The 12,069-nt window shown below is 43.1% G+C and overlaps 1 protein-coding gene across 4 annotated transcripts in view; it reads left to right on the forward strand.

Moving 5' to 3' along the window:
* Window positions 1–12,069, forward strand: part of LOC123512732 (monocarboxylate transporter 10-like) — a 157,431-nt gene that overhangs the window by 142,909 nt on the left and 2,453 nt on the right. For 2 of the 4 annotated variants that reach the window (XM_045269294.1, XM_045269295.1), the window contains exons 4-7: window positions 4,678–4,954; window positions 6,267–6,474; window positions 8,267–8,443; window positions 9,033–9,165. In XM_045269294.1, the coding sequence (XP_045125229.1) occupies window positions 4,678–4,954; window positions 6,267–6,474; window positions 8,267–8,443; window positions 9,033–9,165 (795 nt within the window). The remainder of the gene's footprint in view (window positions 1–4,677; window positions 4,955–6,266; window positions 6,475–8,266; window positions 8,444–9,032; window positions 9,166–12,069) is intronic. The other 2 variants (XM_045269297.1, XM_045269298.1) reach the window with 1 other exon arrangement.

Consider the following 12,069-nt stretch of genomic DNA (forward strand, 5'->3'; position numbering starts at 1 on the left):
ATCTTGAGGAGATTCTCTTAAAGCGAAGAGAAGGAAAGAAATACTTTCATCCCAGTCTCCTTGATGCTCCAAGCAATACTTCTTCATCATGGATTTTAATGTTTGGTGAAACCGCTCCAGACAGCCTTGGGATTGGGGTGGTAAGCCGAGGAGGTAACATGGTCGATGTTTAGCTCATTCACTATCTGTTGGAAAAAATGGCTAGTGAAATTGCTACCCTTGTCAGACTGAATTTGTTTTGGAATTCCTACCGAGGTGAAAAATGTATTAGATGTTTTACAATGGTCTTTGATGTGATGTTCTTAAGAGGGAATGCTTCAGGGTACCTGGTAGTGGGATCCATGAGGGTTAACAAATACTGATTCCCTCGTTTGGTTTTGGGTAAGGGCCCTACGCAGTCTAGTATGATCTTTTCGAAGGGCTCCGTCTGAACTGGAATAGGCGTCAGAGGAGCTGGCACAAGGCGTTCGTTAGGCTTACCCACAACTTGACATATGTGACATGTTTTTACATAGTGTGACACATCCTTTTTCATTCCTGGCCAAAAAAATGTTGAAGAGCCTTCTTGTAGGTTTTTTGGATGCCTAGATGACCTGACAATCCATCATGAGCTAGTTCTATAATGGCTGGTCTTACAGACAAGGGATGACAACTTGATGTGTTTCTGACCAGGTGTCTAGTTGTTTCAGTTCAGGAGGTCTGTAGGCACGCATCAGGACTCCTTCCTGATAATAAAAACAAGGCAATTTAGACATATCCTTTGTCTCACTGGCCACATGTCTGATCTTAGCCAAAGTGAGATCCTGTTCCTGAGCATTAATCAAATTCTCCTTTGAAATGATGTTATTATACAAGTTGTCAGTAGAGGCAATCATTGGTGGAGGAGGTGATGAAAGGGCAGGGGACTTGGACTGAGACCTGGTGACTGCACACACTGGGAAGAAGTGAGGGATGTTTCGTCCAGGGTCTTAGTGGGACTTTCTGTTAAGGGAGAATCAAGAACAATTAAGTTTGGAACAGCCAAGTTACCCGCAAGATCATTACCCAGTACAAGATGTACCCCGGTACTGGCAGTTCACCAGGTTTAATGGCTACCTCAACCTCTCCTGAAATGAACGGGCACTGTAAGCTAATATTAGCCAAAGGATAGGAGAGCTGTGATTCGAGACCTGTAAGGATCACCTTCTCCCCAGTGAAAGCCTGTTTGATGTTAGGGATGACATCTTCCCTTAAGATGGATTGGGCAGCACCTGTATCACGCAGAACCTTGATATTTATTGCCTTGTCTTTACCATCAGTCAGGACACTTTACCTTGATACATGTACGAGTCATAAAGTTCTAGAGGAGAGTTGACAGGGTTAGCTAGGGCCACTGGTTTCTTGTTCTCAAATGTGTTAGGTCTAGGGGCCACAAAAGAAAATTGACGTTGAGAACCCTTGCAATTTGGGTGTCTACATTTCTGGATCGTGTGACCTGGCTTCTTACAGTATGTACACCAGGGGGAATTATATGCATTTGGCGAGAATCCGGTTGGCTTACCACCCGCGCCCCCAAAACCTTCCCCAAAGGAGGACCTAACATTAGACAGTGAACCACGACCTCTACTACCCAGGGATCCCATCAACAAAGCAAACGCATCAGCCACTTTAGCGGCAGACATAAGATCACTCTCTCCCGTTCTTCCACATGCCTCAGAATATTAAATGGTAACTTGTTCTTCCATTCTTCCAGGACCATTAGATTGAGCAACTCCGAAAAGGTGGTAATGTTAAGGGCGGCTAACCATTTCTTAAATTGTCTTAGTTTCTCACTAGCGAATTCAACATAGGTGTGAGACTCTGGTTTCACATACTTTCGAAACTGCTGTCTGTATCCATCAGAAGTGATAGAGTAGGCGTCTAGAATGTTACCTTTGATCTCTTCATATTCTACCTCATCACTAAGGCCGTTGTATACCCTATAAGCTTTTCCTACTAGCTTAGGGACAAGGAGAGACACCCACTGATCCTTGGGCCATTTATTCCTATTAGCAATGCTCTCAAAAGCGCGAAATGACCCGTCAACATCAGATTCATCAAAAGGGGGAACTAGCGGAGCAGCTGTAGCAGGATTAAAGCTTGCTAACTGTTTCTTTATATCTATTTCTTCCCTCTAAACTTAGCGTCATTTCGTAGGGCTAACTCCTGAATTTCTAACTCTTTCTCCTGCCTTCTAAGTTGTAACTGAAATTCTCCTCTCTTCTTTTCTGCCTGTAGTTGCATTTCTTTTCTTCTTTTCTGCCTGTAGTTGCATTTCTTTTTCTGCCTGTAGTTGCATTTCTTTTGCTTCTTTTTCTGCCTGTTTGCATTTGCCTGTAGTTGCATTTGTTTTTCATGCATCCGGTATTCTAGTTTAAGCTTCTCAATTTCCCATTGACTTATCCTACTCTTATCCTGTTCTTCCTGGGGACTGTGTATTATAGTCCTCGTAGAGGCTGACATGGGAGTTAACTCTTCTATGGCATTTCCTAGCAACTGACCTTCTTGCACTAGATGTTCAACAACTACATTCTTAATGACCTCTTTAGTCATCTGAGACGTGATGGGAACATCAAAATGTTTAGCGATGGTCTTCCATTGGTCCTTCTTTATATTAGCATATTTAAGTTGTTCCAGAGAAGGGTCGGCACAAAATCTTCAACGTTAAACTGAGCGGAAGCCATATTAAATAGATGTTAAACCACAACAAAAAAAATGATAAGCGAATTACTTAAGTGAGGAACTTGGCAGAGTGATAATAAAGGCAACCTTGAAATTACCTAGATTATACTTAAGTAAACACTTATGAGTACAATCACTAATGAGGGGTAAACTAGAGAGTTACGGCATTAAGAGGGATCCGGATTACTCTAGTTACGAGACTTGAGAGTGAGGAGCGAATTGTACTGAGACTTGTTATTGATAAGGAGGCGGATTAGTCTGAGAGACTAGTTAAAATGGCCGATTCTAACTAGCGAGAAAAATGATCCGCGAAGTGAGGGCATTGAGGGTTCGCATGAACATATGATGATCCCAACACTTGGATAACACTTATTACACACCTGCCTATGTGCAAAAATAGAGATAAGTGCTATCGGTGAACACGCCTTTCTACCTGGTTTCCTGCTCTACCACTGCTATGCGATACCAATGAAAGTCACGAAGCACGTTTAACCCAAAAGGAGCCACTTGATCGCACAAAGGTAAATTTAAACCACACGCAGAGTAAGTCACAGAAAAAAACACATCAGAGTCACAACACCACAGAAACACAAGCAATCACAGAAAAAAGTCACTGGAAAAATGGAACACTGAACATGGGTTATAATGGTCCTGTCACGGTCGCCAATTGTTACGTTCACCGGTTAAACTGGTAAGATTGGCATCGGAGAGCCGGTGAACAATAACAATAAAAAAAACACTGCAGGTTCAACTGGTGAGGAAATGCAAAAGGGGTCACTTTAAAAGCTACTTTAATAACCCATAATGAAATTGACACATATATAACAAGAAACATGAAACACAGATATATAACATGAAACACAGGAAAATGACATACACATATACATATAACACAGTAATAAATACAACAATAAAGAACCCAACTTAATACCTAACAATAATCCTAATCCTATATAGAGGCAATGTGGAAAACACGGACGAGGGAAGTGATACTTATGCGGTGTCGCAGTGGTGAAATGCTGGGTGATGGTTGATCCCACGGCAGAACCAAGAGGCGTTGTGTTCACTGGTTGAGGCTTGGATCTCAACTGCCAATCCAGAAAACCAAGAGCTGGCTCAACACTTTCGGTTGAGTCGAAAGGGCCGCGTGAATCCAACTTCGGGACAGTAGCCGGGCTTCATGAAACGGTGACGTGGAAGGTTCACGAGACGGTGGCGTGGAAGGTTCACGAGACGGTGACGTGGAAGGGAGGCGGAGAGGTGGCGAACGAGGTAACAAGCGGAGGAGGTGATGGTAGTAATGCATGTTACGGGCGGGCCGTAACATATGTCTGGTGAGGAAAGAAGCTGAGTGTCGTACGTTGTGGTGCCGCTAAGTAAAGTGACAGCTGAGTGCGGCGTGTGGAAGTGGCATGATGGAGAGAGAGAGAGAGAGAGAGAGAGAGAGATAGTGATGGATTAAAGGAAAGAAAAGATTGAATGTGGCATTATAATATACGTAATCTGTCTTTCTCTCTCTCTCTCTCTCTCTCTCTCTCTCTCTCTCTCTCTCTCTCTCTCTCTCTCTCTCTCTCTCTCATTTTCAGGATTATTTTAAGTGTTTATTTTATCTTTGCATCTTTTTTTATCATTTCTTTTATTGTTTCCTTTTTTCTCCCTTTTCCCGTTTTCCTTATATTCATTTTTTCTAATTCTTCTTAGTCTTATCTCTATTTTTCGTTACTTCTCTTATTCTTATTCTTATTTTCCTCTTAATCTTCTTGTATGTATTTTCATTCATATTCTGTTCTCTTTTTTGTAATATAATCTTTCTCCTCCTCCTCATCCTTCTTTTTTATCCTCTTCTTCTCCCTCCTCATTCCTCTCCTCGTTATCTTTTCCTATTCCTTCTCTTTATTCAATCTCATCCATTTTCTCCCACTTCTCCAAACCTATACCCTACCAAACACATTAAACACATCCTTCTGTATCCTTCAGGTCTATAGGATGGCGTTTAGGACTCCAGGCGGTGACGGGCGTGGTGTTCCTGACCTTTTTAATGGGCACGTTCTATCGGTCAGCCTCCCTGTACCACCCCCAGCGCCGCGCCATCCTGCACTTGAAGAACCAGAAGAGGAAAATTAAGGAGAAGAATAGACAAGAGGACAAACCGCCTTTCTTTGACATTACCACCTTGAAAAGTAAAACTGTCCAAATTCTCCTCCTGTCCATTGGTTTGTCCTCTTTCGGTATCACTTCTCCGATTATCTACCTGGTGAGTGCTTGAACAGTGAGAGGAAGTAGATAGGTGTTTGTGTGACTAGTAAGAGTGTTTGTGTGACTGGGATGCATCTACCTGGTGAGTGCTTGAACAGTGAGAGGAAGTAGATAGGTGTTTGTGTGACTAGTAAGAGTGTTTGTGTGACTGGGATGCATCTACCTGGTGAGTGCTTGAACAGTGAGAGGAAGTAGATAGGTGTTTGTGTGACTAGTAAGAGTGTTTGTGTGACTGGGATGCATCTACCTGGTGAGTGCTTGAACAGTGAGAGGAAGTAGATAGGTGTTTGTGTGACTAGTAAGAGTGTTTGAGTGACTGGGATGCATTTTTTACCTTGAGTATGGGTGTAGTTAGACTATTTTATTTGCATTAGAAAAGGTCTATGGACGTCAGAAGATTAATGGTCAAAGTCTTTACCATTCTAATCCCAACATTCGTTTCTGAAGCTGTATGGAATTGTCAAATAGTAAGAATGAATAAGAAGACATGTCCTGGTACTGAAGGGGTTAAGTTAAGTGTTTGGATAGTTTTTTTTGTTTAATGTAAGAAGGAGAACTGCCAAGGACAAAAGAAAAATAGTATTAGAAAAAAAAGCCCACTGGAATTGTACTTGGGTGTATAGTAAGAGTGTTTAAGTGTATTTTTAAGTGTTTAGATGTTTTTTTATTGTAAGAAGGAAAACTACCAAGGACAAAAAAAAATAGTATTAGTAAAAAAAAAAAAATAGTATTAAAAAAAAAAATGCCCACTGGAATTGTAGTTGGTTGTATTGTAAGAGTGTTTAACTAACGTCCCTATTCACAAACGCCATGCTCTCTCACCACAAAAACTAAGGACACAGAGACGACTAGCTGGGTTTAATTAACTAGAAATCTTACCAATCCATCACCAGAGTCATAGAAATAGCCTTAAAAAACACGAGTATCCTCAACTAGAGCCTTTGGAAAGCATTGATGGTGAGAGAACAAAGCGTTTCAGAATACATGCTTAAATTCCTAACCTTTTTTGAAAACTCCCTACCTTAAACCCTTCAGTACTGGGAAGCATTTTTACCATGAGTTTTGTGTGTTATTGAACGATTTTATTTACATTAGGAAGAGTCTATGGAGGTCAGAAGATTAATGGCCAGAGTCTTCACTATTTTAATCCCCTATATAAGTTTCTGAAGCTGTATAAAATCACCAAATAGTCACCAGAATGAATAAGAAAACGCGTTATGGTACTGAAGGGATTAAAACTCCTTGCCTTAAACCTTCTCTGATTTTAACCTTCCAGAGTAACATAGCGCCATTTGAACTGTCTCCCGCAGGCGCACCAGGCGGAGGAACAAGGCCTTGGGGACTCGTCTGTGCTCCTGCTGCAGACGTACCTAGGCCTGGGCTGGGTGATTGGAGTGTGCGCCTTTGGGTTCGTGGTGCTGCAGAAAAGTACAGAGTGTAGAGTGGGCCGCCAATACCTCTGCCAGGCGTCCATGTTCCTGTGTGGTGTGTGTACCCTCGCCTTCACTGCGGTGGAAGGTGAGCGACGGGTGGTGGCGGTGGTGGTCGTAATGGTGATGACTTTAGTAATGGTGATGCTGGTACTAGTGATGGTGATGCTGGTAGTAATGGTAGTAGTGGTGATGATAGTGACGGTGATAGTAGTAGTGATGGTGATGAGGGTAGTAGCAATGGTGATGATAACAGTAGTGATGGTGATAATAGTGAAAATAATGGACGGTCAATCTATTTTTCCCATTACAAACTCAAAATTTGTATTAGACTTTGGGAAACTAAAAAAATATATACTAATTTCCAATGTGAGAGAGAGAGAGAGAGAGAGAGAGAGAGAGAGAGAGAGAGAGAATACAAGTTAATATATCATTCACCTTTTGACTGCAATATTTCTCCCTCCTCCTTTCCTTCTCCTTTACATCACTCTCTCCCTCTCTCTCCCTCTCTCCCTCTCTCTTTCTCTTACATCTTTGGCACTTCCTTCTTCTCTTCCGCTTTATTCTCCCTGCGTCTCTTCCTTTCCTGTTGTGTTATGAAGGATTGGCTGCATTTTTCTCTCCCTCCCTCCTTCCCTCCTTCCCTCCTTCCCTCCCTCTCTCCTTCCCTCCTTCCTTCATAACTTTTCCCCATTAACTGCAAGGTGACATATTTTCCTCATTCTGATTACAGATGTGCATTATTTCTTCCCCTCATCCGTCTCTCTCTCTCTCTCTCTCTCTCTCTCTCTCTCTCTCTCTCTCTCTCTCTCTCTCTCTCTCTCTCTCTCTCTCTCTCGTTGTTTTTCTCTCACATATCATTAATTTATTCAGTCCTCTCTCTCTTTTTTCTCTCTCCTATTCCCTTCCATGCATTAAGCCATTATCATTATCTCTCTCCCTTCTCTCCAGACACGCTATCCTTTACCCTTCATCCTTTAAAACATCCCCTTTTTCCTTAAATCCTTGTGGCGAGGTGACAAAATAAGGTTTCAGAATTCGAGTCTAAATTTATAGAAGAATTTCCCATTAGGCCGTGCACAGTCATTAATAGGTCTAGACTCTCAAATACACAAATTCTACCACTTGAAATTACGTAAACAAACCATTAGACAGTAAGCCAATATTAGAGACAAGGAGGGGTGGCATATGCTTCCCCTTAGAATGCACCATTAATTCTATCTTCCTCTGTGTCTCAAAACAAACTCAAATTCCATCACTAATGGTCACGTAAAACAAACCATTAGACAGCAAACTAATAGTAGAAACAAGGAGGGGTGACGTATGCTCCCTTGAAATATCCCATTAACTCTCTTCCTCTGTGTCTCGAAAAAATCTCAAATTCCTTTATTTATAACAATGTAAATAAACCATTAGACAACAAATTAGTAGTAGAAATAAAAAGGTGACGTATACTCCCCTTAGAATACTCCATTAACTCTATTTTCATCTGTGTTTCGAAACAAACACACAAATTCTATCACCATTAGATAACCATTAGACAACAAACCACCAATAGTGGAAACAAGGAGTGATGACATATGCTCCCATTAGAATATCCCATTAACTCTATCTTCATCTGTGCCGCGAAGCAAACACAAATTCTATCACCATTAGACAACCATTAGACAACCAACAAGGAACTCTGGAACTCCCTGCCTGCTTCTGTATTTCCAACTTCCTTTAATTAACTTCATTTAACAGAGAGGTTTCAAGGCATTTATCCTTAACTAACTCTCTCGAACCTGTAAGGGGACTAGCAAGTAAGTTCGCCTTTATTTCTTACTTTTATGATGCCCTTGACCAGCTTTCCCCTCTCGGTGTCTGTGTTCCTCCCCCAGCAGGCTACCATGGCTACGTTCTCTTCGCGTGGCTGTACGGGATCTTCTGTGGCGGGTTCCAGTACTCCCTCAAAATGTACACATATGAGAAAGTGAGAGCCAGAAATTTTGCGAGGACGTGGGGCTTCGTTCAGTGTTCCCAGGCCATACCCACCGCTATAGGTGTGCCCATAACAGGTGAGGTGTGGTGCTGTGGTGGTGTGGTGTGGTGGAGAAAGGATGGAAAGAGTAGCGGTTGGTTTTTGGTGATGTGAAATTGTGTGGTGGTGGTGGTGTAGAGGGAGGAAAGAGTAGGAATCGGTGTTTGGTGGTGTTTGTGGTGTGGTGTGATGGTTAGAGGAAGAAAACGGTTTGAGGATGTTTGGTAGTGTATGTGGTGGTGTGTGGTGGTGTGTGGTGGAGAGAGGATGGAAAAGGTAGGAGTTGGTGTTTGGTGGTGGTTGTGGTGGTGGTGTGGTTGTGGTGTTGTAAAGGAAAAAAAGGGTAGGATGTAGTTTTTGGTGGTGTGTGGTGTTGTGGTAGTGATGTGGTAAAGGAATGAAAGATTAGGACTGAAGTTTGGTAGTGTATGTGGTGGTGTGTGTGTGTGTGGTGTGTGGTGGCGTTGTGGTTGACAGAGGAGTGAAGGAAAAGGATGGAAATTAATCTTTATGAAGAAACTTGTGACAAAGAAGCACACACACACACACACACACACACACACAACAGCAGCAGCACCACTACCACCATCACCACCTCACCTCACCTTCTTCGGCGTCTCCTTCAGGCTACATCAACATCGGCTACGGGGACAAGGCTGGCTATTACTTCTCCTCCACCTTCGTCATCTTCGGCTCCATGACCATCTTCCTCATCGACATCCACCGCAGAAACGCAGCCAAGCACAAGCACACCCACAAGTAAGTCACGCACGCACTCACGCACTCACTCACGCAGTTACGCACACACACGCACTCACTCACTCAAGGAATCAAGCATTTTTTTTCACTCATTCACTCACACTCACTCACGCACGCACCCTCATGCACTGCGTAAGTCTGTGTGCTCTAAAGTGTCTCCTGGCATCAAGATATATTGTAGTTTATCGACCATGTACGTAATTGTTTTGCTGTGAATAATGCCCGTTTTCTGTTGATCACCACACAAGTTACGAGGACAGACTACGGTTTTCCTCAAGATCTGACAACCACGCACTCCTCCACTGCACCACTCAGACCTAGACACGAGAGCCACTTTATAGACAGACTACACTACTACTACTACTACTACTACTACTACTATTACATCCTTGCGGGGAAGGGACAAAAAAAGGGTTTCCAAATATGAGGCTAGATACATAGAAGAGCTTCCCATTAGGCCGTGCACACATCCACTAATAGGCCTAGACTCTCAAACCATCCATTCTTTTTAGGCTTTGGAACCAACCCATTAACTCCATTAAATTTTCACACTTAGGCGTCCCCTCTCTCCCTTTCCCCTCTCCCTCTCCCTCTCTCCCCTCTCTCTCTATAACTCTTTCACTCCCTCCTCTGCCTCTATCTCTCTTTCTCTTGTCTTAATTTTTCTCTCTCCCTCTCTTCCTCTTCTTTCTCTCTCTTTCTCTTTCTCCTCCCCCTTCTTCCCTCCCCTCTTCCATCCTTCTCCTTTCTTTAATTTCTGCCATATCTCTCTCAGTTCTTTAATTTCTCTCTCTCTCTCTCTCTCTCTCTCTCTCTCTCTCTCTCTCTCTCTCTCTCTCTCTCTCTCTCTCTCTCTCTCTCTCTCTTGGTTTCTTAATTGTTTCCTTCTTTCTTTTGTTGTTACTTTTCTTCGACATTTTCTTTCATTCCTTCTTCCTTCCTTTTTTTATTCCTTCCTTCCATGTCTCTATCTCCTTCCTTCATTTTTCCTTCCTCTATTCCTTCCTTCTTTAAACCTGCCTCTCCTCCTCCATTCCTTCATTACACCCTCCTTTCACCTTCCTTCCCTCCCTCTCTCTTCCTTTTCCCTTCCTTCTTCTACATCCTTCCTTCTTGCCTTTACTAATATGTCCTCCTTCCTTCCCTCTCTCTCCTTCTTTCCTTCCCTCCCTCCCTCCTCCCTTTCTTCCTTCCTTCCTTCCTTCATTCCTTCCAATTCCTCACATCTGTCCACTCCAGCCCTCCTTCCTTCACTCTCTCTCTCTCTCTCTCTCTCTCTCTCTCTCTCTCTCTCTCTCTCTCTCTCTCTCTCTCTCTCTCTCTCTCTCTCTCTCTCTCTCTCTCTCTCTCTCTCTCTCTCTCTCTCTCTCTCTCTCTCTCTCTCTCTCTCTCTCTCTCCTCTACCTCTCCCTCTTCCTCTCCCTCTCTCTCTCCCTCTTCTTCCCTCCATGTGTACAGAGACGCGTCCTAACCGAGAGAGAGAGAGAGAGAGAGAGAGAACATTTGCAACATTCTTCTCCTCCTCTTCCTCCTCTTCAAAGGACTTCACCTCTCACTGCAGGAGGTAAAACTTAGTCTCTCTCTCTCTCTCTCTCTCTCTCTCTCTCTCTCTCTCTCTCTCTCTCTCTCTCTCTCTCTCTCTCTCTGTCTGTCACTCCTTCAGAAATAGATAAAACGAATCCTCTTCTTCATCTCCTCCTCCTCCTCCTCCTCCTCCTCCTCCTCCTCCTCCTCCTCCTCCTCCTCCTCCTCCTCCTCCTCCTCCTCCTCCTCCTCCTCCTCCTCCTCCTCATTCTCCTTTTTCTTTTCTCCAGCACTCCTACTTATCATCCTCCTCTCTCTCTCTCTCTCTCTCTCTCTCTCTCTCTCATTAATCTCATTCCTGGTCTCTCTCTTTGACTCTTCCTGGTCTCTCTCTCTCTCTCTCTCTCTCTCTCTCTCTCTCTCTCTCTCTCTCTCTCTCTCTCTCTCTCTCTCTCTCTCTCTCTCTCTCTCTCTCTCTCTCTCTCTCTCTCTCTCTCTCTCTCTCTCTCTCTCTCTCACAAACATCTTCACCTTATCATTCAAGCTACAAATCACAAGTCTTTATTCCCCTATTTTTCCCCTTTTTCCCTTTTTCCGTTTTCTTCTCTCTCCCCTCACAAACAAGATAAATCCCCTCTTTCTCTTTCTCTCTCCTCTCTCTCTGCTTCTCCAGCCTTCCCTCACTTTTTTCCCCTCCCCCACAGATGAGGAATAATCCGTTTATCCTCTTTTTCCCCTCACTTCCCCCAAACAAGGTATTTCCCCTTAGACTAATTAGTTTTCCTTCTCTCCTACCATCTGTTTCCCCTTTTCCCTGGTGAATAATTTCCTTAACTCTTTTTCCCCTCCTTTTCGGTAGATAATTGTCCTCTAACACTTTTTTCCTCTCGTTTCCCCTCCATTTCCCCTCTCAGATACTCTCTTTTTCCCCTCCTTTTCAGTAGATAATTGTCCTCTAACACTTTTTTCCCCTCGTTTCCCCTCCATTTCCCCTCTCAGATACTTTTCCTTCCTCTCTCTTGTTACTTGTTTCCCCTTTCCCCTAGTTAATAATATTCTAAACTCTCTTTTCCCCTCTTTTTCAGTATATTATTATCCTCTAACACCTTTTTCCCCTCGTTTCCCCTCCATTTCTTATTTCAGGTATTTTTCCCTCCTCCTTTCTTGCTACCTGTTTCCCCTTTTCCTGGTGAATAATTTCCTAAACTCTCTTTTCCCTCTTTCAGTAGGTAATTATTCTCGTAACACCTTTTTTTCCCCTCATTTTCTCTCTATTTCTCTTTTAAGGCATTTTTTCCTCCTCTCTCTTGCCACCTGCTTCCCCTTTTCCCTAGTGAAACTCTCCTTTTCCCCTCTTTTTCAGTAGATGATTACCTTCTT

Source organism: Portunus trituberculatus, chromosome 34 (assembly GCF_017591435.1).
Source record: "Portunus trituberculatus isolate SZX2019 chromosome 34, ASM1759143v1, whole genome shotgun sequence".
NCBI classification, from domain to species: domain Eukaryota; kingdom Metazoa; phylum Arthropoda; class Malacostraca; order Decapoda; family Portunidae; genus Portunus; species Portunus trituberculatus.